The sequence below is a fragment of the Cetorhinus maximus genome, chromosome 1 (genome assembly GCF_964194155.1).
Source record: "Cetorhinus maximus chromosome 1, sCetMax3.hap1.1, whole genome shotgun sequence".
In the NCBI taxonomy this organism is placed as follows: Eukaryota; Metazoa; Chordata; class Chondrichthyes; order Lamniformes; family Cetorhinidae; genus Cetorhinus; species Cetorhinus maximus.
Genome location: NC_135879.1, coordinates 208,644,146 through 208,663,176, shown reverse-complemented (window position 1 = coordinate 208,663,176; position 19,031 = coordinate 208,644,146). Strand labels below are relative to the sequence as shown.

The 19,031-nt window shown below is 43.1% G+C and overlaps 1 protein-coding gene across 1 annotated transcript in view; it reads left to right on the top strand.

Annotated features, from left to right (window-relative positions):
* Positions 1-19,031, top strand: part of dcc (DCC netrin 1 receptor) — a gene marked incomplete at its 5' end in the record, with an annotated part of 921,129 nt that overhangs the window by 841,285 nt on the left and 60,813 nt on the right. Inside the window, 2 exons of the mRNA XM_078539210.1 lie at positions 9,820-9,982; positions 13,877-14,106. Of these exons, the coding sequence (XP_078395336.1) occupies positions 9,820-9,982; positions 13,877-14,106 (393 nt within the window). The remainder of the gene's footprint in view (positions 1-9,819; positions 9,983-13,876; positions 14,107-19,031) is intronic.

Sequence of the window (19,031 nt, the reverse complement as noted above, 5' to 3'; positions counted from 1 at the left end):
ATTGATAGTAGTTGAAGATGATTGGGCCTAAGACAGTATTCTGAGGAACACCTACAACAATGTCCTGGGACAGAGATGGTTGACCTCCAACAACCACAACCATCTTCCTTTGTGCTACGTATAACTTCAACCAGTGGAGAATTTTCCTCCTGATTCTCATTGACTTTTGTTAGGGCTCCTTGATGCCACACTTGGTCAAATGCTGTCTTGATGTCAAGGATAGTCACTCTCATTCACCTCTTGAGTTCAGTTCTTTTGTCCACCTTTGAACCAAAGCTGTAATGATGTCAGGAGCTGAGTGGCCCTGGCAGAACCAAAACTGAGTATTAGTGATCAGGTTATTGCTGTGTAAATGCCGCTTGATAGCATTATCAACGATGCCTTCCTTCATTTTGCTGATGCTCAAGAGTAAACTGAAGGGATTATAACTGCCTGTGTTGGATTTGTCTTGCATGTTGTGTACGGGACAGGACATACCTGGGCAATTTCCCCCATTGCTGTGTAGATACCAGAGCCCTAGCTGTACTGGAATAGCTTGGCTAGGAGCATGGCAATTTCTGCTACACAAGTCTTCAGTACTATTGCCAGAATATGGTCAGGGCCCATAGCCTTTGTAGTATCCAGTGCCTTCAGCCAAATCTTGATATCATGTGGAGTGAATTGAATTGGCTGAAGACTGGCATCAGTGATGCTGGGGACCTCAGGAGGAGGCCAAGATGGATCATTCACTCGGCACGTCTGGCTGAAAATGGCTGCAAATGCTTCAGCCTTATCTTTTGCACTGATGTGCTGGTTTCGCCCATCATTGAGGATTGGGGTGCTTGTGGAGCCTCCTCCTCCTGTTAGTTGTATAATTGCCCACCAACATTCACTGCTGAATGTGGCGGGACTTCAGAATTTAGATCTAATCCTTAGTTGTGGGATTGCTTAGTTCTGTCTATTGCATGCTGCTTATGCTGTTTGGCATCCAAATTAGTCCTGTGTTGTAGCTTCACCAGGTTGGCATGTCATTTTTAGGAATGCCTGCTGCTATCCTGGCATGCCATCCTGCATTCTTCATTGGACCAGGGTTGATCCCCCAGCTTGATGGTAATGGTAGAGTGGGGAATATGCCAGGCCATGAGATTCCAGATTGTAATTGAATATATTCTGTAGACAACAACTTCCAAACCCACAACCACTACAAACTAGAAAGAAAAGGACAGCAGATACATGAGAATACCACCACCTGGACATTCCCTTCCAAGCCACTCACCATCTGGACTTGGAAATATATCGCTGTTCCTTCACTGTCGCCGGGTCAAAACTCTACAAACATACAAAATACAAAATTTTGAAATAGGGGCAGAAGTAGGCAATTATGCCTCTCTAGCCTGCTCCGCCATTCAATAAGATCATGGCTGATCTGGCTGTGTTTCGAGTTCCACATTCCCATCTACCCCAATGATCTTTGATTCCCTTGCCTAACAAGAATCTATCTACCTCTGCCTTAAAAATATTCAATTACCCTGCCTCCACCACCTTCTGAGGCAGAGAGTTCCAAAGACGCAGAGCCCTCTGAGAGAAAAAAATTCACCCCATCTCTGCCCTAAAAGGACAACCCCTAATTTTAAAACAGTGCCCCCTAGTTCAGGAGTCACCCACAAGAGGAAACATCCTTTCCACGTCCACCTTGTCAATATTGCTCAGGATCTTATATACTTCAATCAAGTCACCCCTCACTCCTCTAAACTCCAGTGAAAACAAGCCCAGCTTGTCTAACCTATCCTCATAAGACAACCCACTCATTCCAAGTATCAATCTAGTAAACCTCCTTTGAACTACCTCCAATGCATTTACATCCATCCTTAAATAAGGAGACCAAACTGCACAAAGTATTCGAGCTGCGGTCTCACCAATGCCCTGTATAACTGAAGCATAAACCCTTACTTTTATGTCCAATTTCTCCCATAATAAAGGATAGCATTCCATTAGTCTTCCTGCTTACACGCTGTACCTACAGACTAACTTTTTGTGACTCATGCATGAGAATGCATAGATGCCTCTGTACCTCAGAATTCCGCAGTTGTTCTCTGTTTGAGTAATACTTTGCTTTTTTATTCTTCCTGCCAATGTAAACAACTTCATATTTTTCCACACTATACTCCATCTGCCAGAATTTTTCCCACTCACTCCAGTTATCTATATCCACCTGAAAACTCCTTATGTCTTCTTCACAACATACTTTATGTCGTCTGCAAATTTAGCTAACAATGCCTTCGCTCCCCTCATCCAAGTCATTGATGTAAATTGTAGAAACAGACCATTGCGGGACTCCACTCATCACATCTTGCCAATCAGACAAAGACCCATTTATGCATACTCTCTGTTTTTTGCCAGCCAGCCAATCTTCTATCCAGGCTAATAGGTTATCCCTTACACTATGAGCATTTATTTTCTGCAATAACCTTTGATGTGGCACTTTATTAAATGCTTTCTGGAAATCCAAATACATTACCTCTACAGGCTCCCCTTTATCCACAACATATGTTACTCCTTCAAAGAACTCTAATAACTTGGTTAAACATGATTTCCCTTTCATAAAACCATGCTGACTCATCCCGATTACCTTGAGCTTTTCTAAGTGCCCAGCTATAATCTCTTTAATGATTGACTCTAACATCTTCTCCATGACAGACATGAAGCTAACTGGCCTATGGCTTCCTATTTTCTGCTCCTTCCCTTCTTGAATAGAGGGATTGTATTTTTTGCTTTCCAGTTTGATGGAACGTTTCCAGAATCTAGCGAATTTTGGAAAATTAACACCAACACATCTACTACCTCATTAGCCACCTCTTTTAAGACCCTAGGATGAAGTCCATCGGGACCTGGAGACTTGTCAGCCCGCAGCTCTATCAGTTTGCTCAGTATTGCTTCCCCAGTGATTGTAATTTTACCAAGTTGCTCTCTCCCCTCCACTTCCTGATTTACAGCTATTACTGGAATGATTTTTGTACCTTCTATAGTGAAGACAGAGCAAAATATTTGTTCATTTAATCTGCCTTTTCCTTATTATCTACGATTAATTTCCCATTCTCATTCTCTAGAGGACCAACACTCACTATAACTATTCTTTTCCTGTTTGAATACCTATAGAGACTCTTGCTATCTGTTTTTACATCTAGCTAGCTTCCTCTCATACTCTTAACTTCTTTCTCCTGATTAACCTTTTAGTCATTCTCTGCTGTTCTTTATATTCTGACCAATCATCTGTCCTGCCACTCATCTTTGCGCAGTTATATGCTTTTTCCTTAAGTTTGATGCTTTCCCTAACTTCTTTAGTTACCCATGGATGGTGGGTCCTCCCCTTAGAATTTTTTCTTTATAGTAGGGATATACTTATTCTGAGTATTCTGAAATAGCCCCTTAAATGTCTGCCACTACTTCGCTATTGATCTATCCCATAGCCTAGTATCCCAGTTCACTTGAGCTAGATCAGCTTTCATGCCCACATAGTTGCCCTTATTTAAGTTTAAAATACAAGTCTTGGACCCACTCTTCTCCCTTTCAAACTGCATGTAAAATTAAATCGTATTCTGGTTGCTGCTACCTAGGGATGCCTTTACTCTGTGGTTATTAATTAACCCTGTTACATAACGCAATACCAAGTCTAATATAATCTGCTCTCTGTTTGGTTCCAGAACTTGCTGCTCTGAGAAACTATCTCATCCGGGCTACTACTGCCAATTGATTTTTCCAGTTTATATGTAGGTTAAACTCACCTATGATTATTGCATCCCTTTGTCAGAAGCACCCAATATTTCTTCTTGTATACTTTGTCCTACATTGTGGTTACTGTTAGGGGGCCTGTAGACCACTCCCACTAGTGGCTTCTTTCCCCTACTATTCCTTATCTCCACCCAAAATGATTCTACACCCTGACCTCCTGAACCAAGGTCATTTCTAACTATTGCGCAAGTGCCATCTTTGATTAACAGTGCCACCCCTCCACTTTACCTAGCTTCCTATTCTTCTTCAAAGTCATATACCCCTCAATATTCTGGAACTAATCCCTCTCATCTTACAGCCAGGTCTCCATAATGGCTATCAGATCATATTTATTTCCTTCAATGTGCGCTATCAATTTGTTTACTTTGTTATGAATGCCATGCACATTCAGATACAAAGCCTTTAGTTTAGTCTTTTTGTTATCTTTGTGACACCTAGTCTTGATTCTTTGTGCATTCTTACGTTTTTTCTCTCTGTCCCTTCCTGCCCTTTTCTGACCCTCATTTCCCATAATACTATTTTCCTATCTTACCTTGTCTCTACTCTTTGATATACCACAGCTTTCCACATTTGATCCCTTGCCCCTACTATTTAGTTTAAAATCTTCTCTGCTTCCCTAGCTGTGTGATTCAACCAGCTAGGTTCAGATGTAGACCATCTCAACCGTACAGCCCCAACTTTCTCTAGTAATGGTGCCAGTCCCCCACAAACTGGAACCTACTTCTCCCATGCCAGCCTTTGAGCCACGTATTCATCTCTCTAATTTTATGTACCCTATGCCAATTTGCATGCGGCTCAGATAATAATCCTGAGACCTTTGAGTTCTGATTTTCAATTTAGTGCCTAGCTCCTCATACTCTCTACTCAGAACCTCTTTCCTAGTTCTACCTATGTCATTGGTACCTACATGAACCATGGCAACTGGATCCTCCCCCTCCCATTGTAAGTTCCTCTCCAGCCCTGAGCAGGTGTCCTGAACTCTGGCACCAGGCAAGCAAGTCCAGCCATCTGGACTCTCGCTCTTTGCGACAGTGTCAATCCTCCTCACGCTACTGTCCTCTACTACCACAATGTTCTTTTATGCTCCCCTCACTTGAATGGCTTCCTGTACTACGGTGCCATCGTCAGTTTGCTTATCCACCCTGCAGCCCCTGCTCTCATCCAAACAAGCTGAGAGAACCTCAAACCTATTGGACAATTGCAGAGACCTCTGGGTCCGCTTGCCTGCCTCACTTGCAGTCACACCCTCCTGTCCCTGACATCTGACCAAATCAGAAGACCCTACCCTAAGTGGTGTCATTGCCTCCTGTTGCAAAGCAACCAGGTAACTTTTCATGTTCCTGATGTGTCGCAGAGTCGGCAGCTCAGCCTCCAGCTCAATAACGCTGAGCTGAATTTCCTCAAGCTGCAAACACCTACTGCAGACGTGTTTGCCCTGGATCACAGTGTTATCCAGGAGCTCCCACAAGCTGCAGCCTTGACACATCACCAGTCCTGCAATCCTTAATGTGTTTCAAATAATTACACTAATCACTTATGTTGCTTTTTTATATATTTTATTAAATTTACCACCAATGTGTGTACAATTTTAAACCTTAGGAATAGAATATAACTTACCCACTTACTAGATACTCACCAAACAGTTAGCTCCTTTCCCTGTGGTAGAGCAAGAGCCAATTCCTATGGGGTGAGAACGATAGAAAAAGGAAATGAACACCTCCTTGCCCCCTTCACTGAACTCCCCCTCTCACCAAACTCCAAGTTGTCACTCTATTACCTCAGCTGCACTCCGTTTGTTCCTTTTGTTGTGGTTGTTGTTATTGATGAACCCAAATGATTTGTCTTGTGTTCATGTGCACATGGAAAGAGCAGAATTTCCAGCTGAAAAGGAAGAAAAACGTGAACATGATGCCAAAATTAGGCCACACCACCTTGCCTACTAGCTGCCCTGCCTCTGTTCCTCCTTGTCTTTAAGCAGTTCTAATGATCGTGGGCTTGAATTTCTGCGTCAGGTTTTCTTTATCATCTGCCACAACTTTAAAAGATACTCCTTGGAAGCTCTAAAGAAATGGTGTAAAAACTGACCTAGTGTGATTGTATCCTACCTCAAATTCCATCCCTAGCTGATTGTATATTGGAAATCCTAAGGGAGTTCAGGGCCTTATAGACAGTGCATGATAGTATTGTCTGTAAACCAAAATAACCAAATTTACTGAACGATCCCCAAATGAATACCAATAAGATTTCACTTTTTGTAACATTTACTTTAACATAAATGAGAATCAATGTAAATTAAACATGAATTAACAGGTAAACCTGTATAGCCCCATTTTCAGTACACAGTTCTTGCAAGCAAAATTCCAGTCCATTTCCTTCAAGGACCTAGCTGACTCTATGCAGGCAGCAGCAAGCTATTCTGTTTGCTATTTTTGCCTGTGCCTGTTATAACTGCTTCCGGGTCAAGGGTCACCAGATCATGTGGACCAGTATTTCTTATCCAAAAATTATAATTGCTCCCTTTATAATTGATACAAACTCTTAAGTTCTTTTCAAACATTTTTCAAAACAATTACAGATTCCCTAAACATGTTAAGGTAATTACACATTTTCTTTGTTACTGCTTTCCATTCAAAGGTCATCACAGTACACTATCTATTCTGAAGACTTAATAGTGAGCTCAACACTGTCATCGCCTGACATTCATTAACAGCAATCACATTCACACTCCATCAATGAGTTACTGCAATTATGTGCAAAAAGCAGGAATCTCAATCTAGTGTTAATGATGTAACTTGTATTGTTCTTATTGCAGAGATTAGCCAACTGAACTTTCTGGTCTGTTAAGGCTAATTTATATACCACAAAGTGTGCTACTAATTTAGACATCAATTCTGGCCATTATGAGCATTTTAAATCTCTACTGGGGATCAGGTACCTTCCACCCTGACTATGCTTAACGCCAGACCTTGCAATGTTACTGTGATATAAACTGAAACCTGTCTGTATCTTTCATTTCCTGCTTGTTGCATTGGACAAGTGGGCTGTTGGAAATAATAAAGAAGAACACTGCAGGTTGGCCAGAATGACGTATCTGGGCTCAGGGGAATCACTGCCTACCTTTTTTGAATAATTTAAAGAAGCATAAAGTTCAGATGAAATGTTCACAAATCTAAGTTGTGTGACACTGCTCTAGCCTAACAATCTAGTTTGGCCCGTTCTGACAGGACATTTTTATAATTCTTTCAATAAGCATCTGTCACTTTCCCAGATAAATGGTTCACTTAGCTGAGTTTAAAATATCACTCAATGTTTATAGATGCTTTCAGACAATTCCCCCAGTGTGACCTTAATCCAAGGTTGAACATGCACATTTAAAATAATATGGGTTCATGTTGTTGCTATGTTACAATGTGAATGCAGCTGATGAGTGCCTGAAATGTGTTATATCCACAAGTTGCACTAACGATGGAAGATTGAGGTATTATCAGCAGTAATGTTCTTTTCCTTCTAGTTGTCATTTTCTTGTATTTTATTGTCATTTTCTGTGCTGTCTTGCTTGTAGACAATTTTAATATAAGATTCAAATGTGAGAGAAGGACACATTTTTCAGGCATGTATTTAAACATCTCATCTACCATGATGAAAAGTGTGGATTTGTTATCAATATTGCAACAGTAAAAGCTATAAGAGTTTATGTTGCTTGCTGCAGTAAATATGCCACAGTTGTAAAGCTTTAAACCTTCAATAATCATTTGTAGGAATAATTAATTGCACAAGTCCTTTTGTAGTGAAATGTGCATGTGCATGTGTGTATGTCAATTGTGGATTGCTTCCTCACTCTTGAAGGTCAACTAGGAAAAATACTGCATGAGTGAGGTGCCAGAGGGCTACCAATGCCTGAGAACCATACTCTCCTTCCCCTACCCCATTCCCAAACTAGGTACTAGACAGGTAGAAAGGCGCACCAGGCACCTATGAAGGGTTGGAATGGTCTAACTTTCCTCCCTGTGGTGGCCCTGGCTCGGAGGATGGTCACCAGCTTCTGGGTCTCCAGGCTGCTCTGGAAGAAAGAAAGGGAGCCTATCCACAGTTTGGCTGCTGTGGATGCACTACAATGTGAAACAGGTGGGTTGGGAACATCCCCTCCTGTCTCATTCAGTACTATTGCTGGACCTGCTTCAATTGTATGTGTAGGGTTAGTTACGTTCATTTATGTTCGCTAGAAAGTCCCTGGGCTGTGTATTGGGAGCTAGTGTGCAGGGGCAATGGGTCTCCGTCCTCTTTTCATCACCACTGTTCCTGACAACTTGAGTGTTCCTCAGGTGCAACAAAGAGGAAAAGTGCCTCTTGAGTGTTCAGACGAAATCAAATAAAATATCTACTATTTCCCAGCACAATGCGCAGGAGCTTCCAACCTCAGTATCACTGCATTATTCTCAAAGAACAGCTTTTATATGTGAAATAAAACAAACAGTTTGTATATTCCAAAATGGAATGTCATGTTTGCCTTATGTAAACCTCAGTGTGAAATAAGCAGTGAATATATATAGGTAAACCACAGGCCTTGTGGTCAGATAAGTCAAACTGAAGCGTTTCTACAAAGGAGGCATCACCTGTACTGCCTTTCCTTCCATTTGCTCCCTAAAAGCATTACAATGTGTTCAGCACACCTGCAGATAGCCTTATTTCGAATTTACATGGGTTCAGTTGAGCTGCTGGAGGTGATTAATATCAGGGTTACTTTCAGGGCAAGAAACAAGACTTTCTCATCAGTTGCACAATGCTGGAATTTAGATGATGTCACAAAGAATTTGGCCAATTTCCTTACATTATCAGGCGCACCAAACACCTGATCCAGATTTTCACTGGCTGCTCTGACTTTTGATGCAGAAACTTACATTTTCTTTTCCCTTAAGGGCATATTGATCAGTTTCAGTACATGAGTGTTAAGATGATGTCACATGAGGAGACTGACTTCTTTTGATAAGCTGGTGCTGCAATGAAGCTACCAGCATGCCAAAGGCATGTTCCAGAGAGCTCCTGTTTTTAATGTGCCTGTTCCTCATTGGTAACTTGTTTTCTGCTGAGTGAATGAATGGAAAGAAGGAGCCAATTGCTTCAGGCCTGCTGGCGATGGCCTAACAAGAAGTCAGCAATTTTTGAAATACGTTTAAACTAAGAAGCTGCAGACACCGTGCGTAACCAGGCCTACCACTCCACCACATTTGGTGGTGATCTTACTTGAAGGGTCATAATTTCTTATACCTGAGAGATGCAGTCTCCTGGCCCTGTAATTCTTTTCTGCCCTTCCTCAACCTGGATGCAGAGCAATCTCAGCCAGAGCGAAAAAACGAAACAAAACAGAACTGGGAAATAAGAGTACTGATCCAAACTGGCATTCCATTTTAAGGCATACAAGGCTAGTTTGGACCAGTACTGTTATTTCCCAATTTTTACTGTTTTTTCCTAAAAAAAAAGTTCCAGTTCATCTTTTACTTTCCAGTTGGGAACTCTTGCAAATCCTGTCAAGAGCAGAAAGAGAAATAGGAAAGAGGGAAACACAAAAATTAAAATAAAATAATTTAATGAAAGATAAGAAGCAGCAGAGAATTTGCCTCATTATTCACCAGGTTATGGGTTAATTTTGTAGGTTTGTATCCTACCTTCTGTTCTTTTGGGCATCTAAAGATATAACATTGACCTAGAATGCGCTCACATTGCTAGCAGAACAAGGCAGCCTTATTCTAGTTACACAAAGATAACTTATAGAAGCACAGCTATTTAAGCATAAAGAGGAAGCAATTTCTGCCCAGTATAATTGCGCAATTGTAACCCTGCTGGCTCTACACAAGAGTTTTTTACTGTAATGCCATTTCCCTGCTCTTTCACTTTTCTTCAAGTGCTTAACTCCCCTGAAGTGTATTGGCTCAGTAGACATTTGCGGTGAAGTATTCCATATTCTAATAGCCATAGCATGAAGAAAATTCCTCACTTTATATTTTTAGGACTAATCATAAGCTTTCATATCAACATTTATTGTTTTCCTTCCAGAGCCTCCAATTGGTCAGATGCATCCACCTCATGGCAGTGTGACTCCTCAAAAGAATGGTAATCTGCTGGTGATCATCGTGGTTTCCATTGGTGCAGTAACAGTTGTCGTGGTCATTGTTGTTGCCGTCATCTGCACCCGCCGATCTTCAGCACAGCAAAGGAAGTATGTTTGTATTTTATTAATTAATCTTCACTCAGCTGTGGTAACTTCTGAAGGAGGTCACCTGATGCCTCAGTGAGTTTATCAACCAGAAAGATCTACAGTTGAATTTTTGTTTTGGGTTGATTTAGCTGATCTGATTCAGGTTAGTGGTAAAGATGCGGCATAAAATTTTACAGCACAGAAACAGACCATTCAGCCCAGTTGGTCTTTGCCAATGCTTTTAATTCCAGTTAGTATCTATAATGTAGTAAAACGTCCTAAGGCACTATACAGGAGCAATAATCAAATAAAATGTAACACCAAGCTACATAAGGAGATATTAGGACTGTTTACTAAAAGCTTGGTCAAAGAGGTGGTGGCATAGTGGTATTGTCACTGGACTGGTAATCCAGAGACCCAGGTAATGTTCTGGGGACCTGGGGGCCACTGCAGATGGTGAAATTTGAATTCAATAAAAATCTGGAATTAAAAGTCTGATGATGACCATGAAACCATTGCTGATTGTTGTAAAAACCCATCTGGTTCACTAATGTCCTTTAGGGAAGGAAATCAGTTGTCCTCACCTGGTCTGGCCTACATGCGACTTCAGACCCAAAGCAATGTGGTTGACTCTCAAATGCCCTTTGAACAAGGGCAATTAGGAAAGGGCAATAAATGTTGGCCTAGCCAGTGATGCCCACATCTCATTAACAAATAAAAAAAAGGTAGGTTTTACAGGACATCTTAAACAGGAACTTAAGAACATACGAATTAGGAGGAGGAGTAGGCTGCTCGGGCCTTCGATATTCCCGCCATTAAATGAGATCATAGCTGATCTGAATGTAACCTCAACCCCACATTCCTGCCTACCCCCGATAACTTTTCACCCCCTTGTTAATCAAGAACCTATCTAGCTCTGCCTTAAAAATATTCAGTGACTCTGCTTCCACTGCTCTTTGAGGAAGAGAGTTCCAAAGACTCATGACCCGCTGAGAGAAAAAAATTCTCCTCATCTCTGTCTTAAATGAGCGACCCCTTATTTTTAAACCATGACCCCTAGTTCTTGATTCTCCCACAAGAGGAAACATCTTCTCCACATCCACCCTATCAAGATGCTTCAGGATCTTAAAGGTTCCAATAAAGTCACCTCTTACTCTTTTAAACTCCAGCAGATGGAAGCCTAACCTGTCCAACCTTTCCTCATAAGACAACCCACCCATTCCTCGTATTAGTCTAGTAAACCTTTTCTGAACTGCTTCTAATGCATCTTTCCTTAAATAAGGAGACAAATACTGTGCACAATACTCCAGATGCGGTCTCATCAGTGCCCTGTACAACTGACGCATAACCTCCCTACTTTTGTAATCAATTCCCCTCACAATAAATGATAGCATTCTATTAGCTTTCCTAATTACCTGCTGTACCTTTTGTGATTCATGCACGAGGAGAGCCAGATCTCTCTCAATCTGAAAGCTCTGCAATCTCTCACCATTTAGATAATATGCTTTATTTTTCTGTTATTCATGCCAAAATGAATGATTTCACATTTGCCCACATGATATTCCATTTACTAGATCTTTGCCCACTCATTTAACCTGTCCAAGTCCCTTTGAAGCCTCCTTATGTCCTCTTCACAATTCACTTTCCTACTTACCTTTGTGTTGTCAGCAAATTTAGCAACAATACCTTCGGTACCTTCATTAACTTTTAAAAAGTTGAGGCCCCAGCACTGCTCGCTGTGGCACACCACTCATCACATCCTGCCAACCAGAAAACCACCCATTTATGCCAACTCTCTGTTTGCTGTTAGATGGCCAACCTTCTATCCATGTCAATATGTTATCCCCTACATCATGAGCTTTTATTTTTCGCAATAACCTTTGATGTGGCACTTTATCAAATGCCTTCTGGAAATCCAAGTTCAGTACATCCACCAGTTCTCCTTGATCCACAGCACATGTGACTCCTTCAAAGAACTCCAATAAATTGGTTAAACATGATCTCCCTTTCACAAAACCATGTTGACTCTGCCTGATTGCCTTGATTTTTCTAAGAAACAAATTTGGAGAGGTTTAGGAGGGGAATTCTAGAGTTTAGGGCCTAGGCTGCTGAAGACATAGTCATCAGTGGTAAAGTGAAGAAAACCGAGGCCAGAATTGGAGGAATGTACCTATCTCTGAGTGTTGTAGGGCTGGATGAAGTTAGAGTGATAGAAAGGAGCGAAGATACAGAGGGATTTAAAAACAAGAATAAGAACTTTTAAATTAAGGTCTTCCGTGAAGGGCTCATGTAGGCCAGCTAACACGGGTGATAGGTGAACAGGATGTGGAGCAGAATTTAGTGTTGGCGACTGGGGCCCTGCCCACCAGATGGAGAACCCCGCATTGTTTTTCTATGGGTGGCCCAATGCAATTACCAGATAACCAGACACTTACCTGGACAGCGATTGACCTCCTGTTAGATTAAGCCCTCAGTTGGGTGGGAATTCCACTCCTAAGAGCTACTGGTAAGACATTGGAGTCTTCACCAGGGATCAACACTGGATCCCTGGAGAGAGTTAAGTGGGGTGGAAGGGGGGGTGGCAGGGAGGAGGTCATCTGTGAGGTGGGATGACGGGGTTGAAAGCAAAGGGCAGGGGATTGGCCTTCAGGTGGACCTTCCCTCACCCCCACTTCCTGATGCTGGTCCCATCGATTGGGCACCAAGTGCCTGTGAGCGAGGGACCCCCTAGTAGACCACTGACAAACCTGATAGGGTTTATTGGGCGGGTTTCTGGAGGCACAGGAGACCTTTGCAAGTGTCGTTTAATTCCTCGGCCACCATTAAATCCTGGGGGGGGGGTGCGCTCAGTGTTAATTGGGTTTAAGTGATTCCTTAATGAACCTAACTGACTTCAGGCTGCGAGTGGGTGACTTTTCCAGGTCGGCCCTTTTCAGGTACGCGGTCTCTCATGCGATTCTCCAGACCGCCCAGCATCTTGCCTGTCCCAGCAGGCCCCAGTGAATTCCACCCTGAGTTAGGTTACAAGTACGGCCTCAGCAAAGTTTTACAGAGGATGCAAGGTGGGAGGTCAGCCATCAGCAATGGAACCATCGATTCTAGAGGTAACAAAAGCATTGATGAAGCAGATGAACTACGGCAGGGAAGAGGCTGACGACGTTATAGAGTTGGAAGTAGACAGACTAGAAGGTCGTAAATCCTGACCTAGCTGTTCACAGCCAAAGCATGGGCTGCAATACTGCAATTGCTCTCAGTCCCTAATACAGGGAGGGAAAAATTCAGCCAGGGGTTTCCCATGTAGATTGTGAGCTATCTGATGACTGCTTGTGGAAAGTTTGCATGTGTAAAAGTGGTTGATAGCAGGAATGACTGAGCTATGATATCCTCCAGATTTGCACCTCTTGCTGACACTTGTAGTTTTCACAAATGAGGAATGGCCTCTATGATGAAGTATTGGAAGGCTGCTGCTCCCCATGGGATCATACTGCAGCATGTCAAGAGGGGAGACAATGGGAATAAAATTGTTGCATCTATCAAATGTTCTTGTTTTTCCTGTTACTTTTATTCTGCTCAGTGAGTTTTCGTTGTATCAATCAGTGCTATCATAGGTTAATTAATTGGCAGTGCCAGCAGTAGCGCACCTTTTCTTTGCTTGTATGAGAATTAAAATTTAACCTTATCCTTTGCACAAGTCTATCTTGTGATTGAATAAACAACATTCTTGAGGGAAGATCAGATCACTAATGTAGGGTTAAAAGGACATAATTTATTTCTTATTTGCAATTTCATCTTATGGACACATTAATTAAGGTCTCATTAATTTCTCACTAATTGGCTTTAAACTCAAAGATAAGTGGTAGAAAAGTAAGATTATTGTATTTACTTGTTCTTCAATTTATGATCTTCCCATCACAGAAAGCGTGCAGCACACAGTGGTGGCAAACGAAAGGGGAGCCAAAAAGATTTGAGGCCACCAGACCTCTGGATACATCATGAAGAAATGGAGATGAAAAATATTGAAAAGCCCTCAGGCACAGATCCATCTGTGAGAGATTCACCCATGCAGCAAAGCTGCCAGGATATAACCCCTGTCAGCCACAGCCACTCAGAGAACCAGCTAACCAGCAAAAGTGGTTCACATTCAGGTAAGCCCAAGTACAATTAAAGGTTCTTACTTAATATGCCTTATGAACTAAAATCTGTGCACAGATTACTATTGGTTTGGAGCGTCATCTGTTGCAAAATCCGGGCACCTTCTTCATGATTTTCCACCCTTAATGTGGTTTTCTGATATGCACTCTGGTTGGGTGAGAAGTCGGCAGATGACTTACTTGTCTCAGAATCCCCAGCCTCTGACCTGCTCTTGTAGCCTTATTTAGATGGCTGATAGAGTTAAGTTTCTGGCCGATAGTAAACAATGGATGTAGGTGATGGGAGAGTCAGTGATGAGAAAGTGGTTGAACATCAAGGGGAAATGGTTAGATTCTCTTTTGTTGGATGGAGATGTTCATTGTCCAACATTTGTGTTGCGTGTATTTTGCTTGCCACTTAACAACCCAAGCTTGAATGTTGTCTAGATCTTGCTGCATGCAGGCATGAACTGCTTAGGCATCTAAGGAGTTGTGAATGACACTGAACACTGTGCAATCATCAGATAACATCTCCACTTCTGACCTTACGATGGAGCGAAGGTCATTGACGCATCAGCTGAAGATGGTTGGACCGAGGACACTATATCCTGCAGCAATCGCCCTGGACTGAGATGATTGGCCTCCAACAACCATAGCTATCTTCCTTTGTGCTGGCTACTACTCTAACCAGTGGAGAGTTTTCCCCAGATTCCAGTTGACTTGTTCTGGTTGAATACAGTTGTGTTGCTGATAGCCCACAGCACCTTGTGGATGCCCAGTTTTGACATGCATGATTATCTATCCCACTTAATACACAACACGATGGAGGGTGTCCTTTGTGTGAAGACCAGATTTCGCCTCCACAAGAACTTGGCATTTGTCACTCCTACCAATACTTTGATGGACAGATGCATCTGTGACAGGTAGATTGGTGAGGACCAAGTGGTGTTTTTTCCCCTCTTGTTGGTTATAACACCACTTGCTGCAAGCCCAGTCTGGCAGATATGTCCTTCAGGATTCAGCCAACCTGGTCAGTAATGATGCTACCAAGTCATTTTTGGTACTGCACATTGATGTCTGTGTCCTTGCTACCCCACAGCGCTTCTTTTAAGTGGTGTACAGTGTGGAGGAGCACCAATTCATTATTTGACAATCTAGTAGTTTCACAATCATCATTACTGACCCAATCATTTTATTCCAGATTTATTAATTAATTGAACTTAAATTCCCCAACTACCATGGTGGGATGTGAACTCATATCTCCAGAGCATTAGTCCAGACCTCTAGAATTACAATTTCAGTAACATTACCACGATGTTGACAGTCTTGTTGCTGGGGGCCATTGGCATCTCCTGCGGGCACTCCTACCCAGCAGCTGATCAGTCTGTCAACCAGTGAGCTACTGGGTGAATGACAGAATAATAAAATAATGAAGACCTGCTGTTAAATTTGACAGGACCTCGGACTTCCTGCCATTTCTGCATTTGTTCCCCGCAGACATGCTCCTCCGCTTCCTCCCTGCCACCCCATAAAAACCGGGGCCCGTGGTTCAGAAAAGTTATACTTATTAAATAAACCTTACAGCTCTGGAGTAACTTTTCCCACCGTGAGTCAGGGTTTCCTGATAATAGAGCTGCTATGACATGTAGATGGGGCCACTGATTTACAGTGACTGAATAAACTGATTTTTTAAAGTAAATGTAATCTGGGATTTTTATCATGCTTGTCCTGATTGAATTCCATGTCTCTATCCCTTTTTCTCTGAAAACTGGTGTCCTTCAGTTTAGATACATATTTCTTAAAGTATCCATTTAACAGCTGTCACTTACCAATTTTAAAGCTGGGAATGCAGACCAAGATGTCTCTTGTATCTCCCTGTTATTTATCCAAAATCGAGAGGAGCAGTCATTTAAATGAAAGTGAAAGGTTGTCTTGTTGTGTAGCAACATAATAAAGGTATCTGTCCTGCAAAATCATTGAACGGAATTTTCTGCGGGAATTGTGACAGGCGGGAATGCAAAATTGGGCATGAGGCCAAAAGTTGGATATCTACCGGCAGGAAAATGAGATGGAAGTTTTGCCTCAGGACTTCCATGGTGGCCTAGTAGCAGGCCGACTTTCAGGCTGATCCATGTCGAGAACCCTATTTGCATGCATTAGCATGTTATGAATAATCATTAAAATTACAACTCATAGGAATTACGTTCTCCTTCCTAATTTAGTACCACGTCAGTGGGTAATTAGATCGGTCTGATTTACGATTGGATAAAAGTGACATGCAGCTGCCCACCTTCACTTCACTCATGACCTCGAGGTGTGTATACGCAGTGTTCGCCTACCTTTCACTGAGATGCTGCCATCTTGTGCCCCTGCTCCGACATGACAGCTAGCGAAGCTGCTCTCCCAGGCGAGATCAGGGTGGACAGGCTGTCAGGGTTGCACCATACCCGGTCAGACTGTTGAGGTGCGCAGGCAGGGCTGTGCTGCAGCTGGAGAGACCAATGGGGGCTGCAGTCCCTGGAGAGACTGTTGTGGGACGCAGGCAGGGCTGTGCTGTAGCCGGAGAGACTGTTGCGGGGCACAGGCAGGGCTGCACTCTATCCGGAGAGACTGTTGTGGGGCACAGGCAGAGCTGCACTGTAGTCAGAGAGACTGTTGTGTGGCAGCCGTGTTCGTGAAGTGTTCTCCTGATAATGAACCCAAGCCTAATATAGATCTAGGTCCCACTGAGGTGTGTGTCTCTGCGCTGGTGGAGGATGCAGGTGAATGCAGTGATGGCTCAACATCTAATGGGTCCCCATGGACTGGGGGCTAGGGCTGAGGGGCTGGCTGGAGGTTTGTCTTGGCCTGCTGGTCCCTGGAAGAGGGAAAAAATAGAATTAGTTCCTGAATAGGCAAAATCCAACATTACATTTAACTCACTGCGAAGGTCATGACGTGTTGGACTAATGGAGGATTCATTTGTACGAGTTTGCTGGGGGCCTTCGCCACAGGAGCAATCCCTGTCCTCCCCTGCCAACTCGGCTGCCTTCTCAAAGGGAGTCAGCTCCTGTATTTCGGGGGTTCCTCCATTGGCCTGGGGCCTATCCCTCTTGTTGTGGGCTAGCTTTGCCTGCATGAATACAGATGGAATGGAATGTGATGAGAATGGGTGGAAGAGAAGTTGAGAAGCGTGCTTGGCTGCTGTGTGTGCTTGCCCTCCCCAGTAAGGGCAGAAGATGTTGATTGTGAGGATGATCCACAAGATGATAGTGATGTTGAAGTGTGTGTGAGACATTCCGTACAGATGTCCCTTCCGCTAATAGTATGTGAGACTCCTGTGGACTGTAACCGTTAGAGTGCCTGATGCCCTTATGAGAGTGTGAGTCTACAATGAATAGACTTACCTGGTGGAGCGGATGAGATCATTCATCCTCTTTCTGTACTGCAGGGCATTTCTTTCTTGTGTGCCACAGGCACAGACCTCCCTGGCGACCTCCTCCCAGGCTGGTGAGGTCAGGTTGGCTGCCCTCCTGTTGCCATCCCTCAGGAAGAGGACATCTTGGTGCTTGCAGATGGTCTGGGGGAGAGTCACCAGGGAGTCATGGCTGAATCGCAGTGCAGAGGGCTTCCTTCTCCTGGTGGACATTACTTTCGATGACACAGCTGGCATGCAGAGAGTGAATGTGTGTTTGGGCGCTGCTTGAATATGGTGCCAGGAATTACAACCCCATGAGGTAACGGCAGACGGATGAATCAATGCCTGCCCCGTCACATGATTTGCTGAGCAGATCGCCAATGCATAATTGATGAGCTTTCAAAAGGAGAACCCACCCCACCAATCAGAGGGAAACATTCTGACTATTCTGCCCGCTACCACACAGTCTGAAAAACAAAAAATTCCACCAATTGTCTTCTTGAGATGATACTCTACTTATCCATAATGGTGCGGGTATGGGGCTAGTGGAGTAGAATGAGATTGGGTTGAGGATTCAGAGTACAACAGCAATCAGTCACTCTGGGATCAGTTGCCATTTACTCATAATGGAAGCTATACCTGCTCTCAGTATACATAGGTACATATGGGCTAATCACAGCCAGACTTGGTGTAGTCCCCTGGGTAGCCCAGGGCATTCTCCCCCTGACTCTAGAGCCTCTGGCTCTCCCCCTGACTCAAACTCCTCCTGGTATTTTAAAGAAAATATTTGTTCATGGGATGCAGGTGTTGTTGGCTAGGCCAGCATATGTTGATTCCCCTCGTTTAGAGGGTATTTAAGTGTCAACCACATTGCTGTGGGTCTGGAGTCACATGTAGGCCAGACCAGGTAGGGACAGCAGATTTCCTTCCCTAAAGGACATTAGTGAACCAGCTGGGTTTTTATGACAATCGGCAATGGTTTCATGGTCATCGTCAGACTTTTAATTCCAGATTTTTATTGGATTCAAATTTCACCATCTGCCATGGTTGGATTCAAACCCAGGTCCCCAGAGCATTGCCCTGGGTCTCTGGAATACCAGCCCAATGACTATGCCACCACCTCCCCGCAGGGGCTGCATCTTCAGCCCATCAGGAGAATTTGTTGTCCAGAGCAAAGAGGAGTAAAACTCCAATGTGTTTATATCCTCCTCCATTTTCAGTTTCATGGCTATAATGACTGTGCAATTTCTGAGATGTGATATTTACCAGTATTGTGTAGGGGCACTGATATTCAGCTACGCTGGAGATTGTTCTGCACTTGAGTACCACAGAGGAACGGTCCCGGGATTTAAATAGCATTAGAGGGCACCATTACAATGTCAGCAGTTTACGTGGACAAGTTCCATCAAAAATGTGGGCATTGGAATTTAAAAGTTGACGCAGGAAATATACTCAAACATTAATATAATATTGGTGTATTGGTGTAGCATTTTAAATCATAGAGATAGTTCCATTCAAACCCAATGATAGCATATTTTGATTA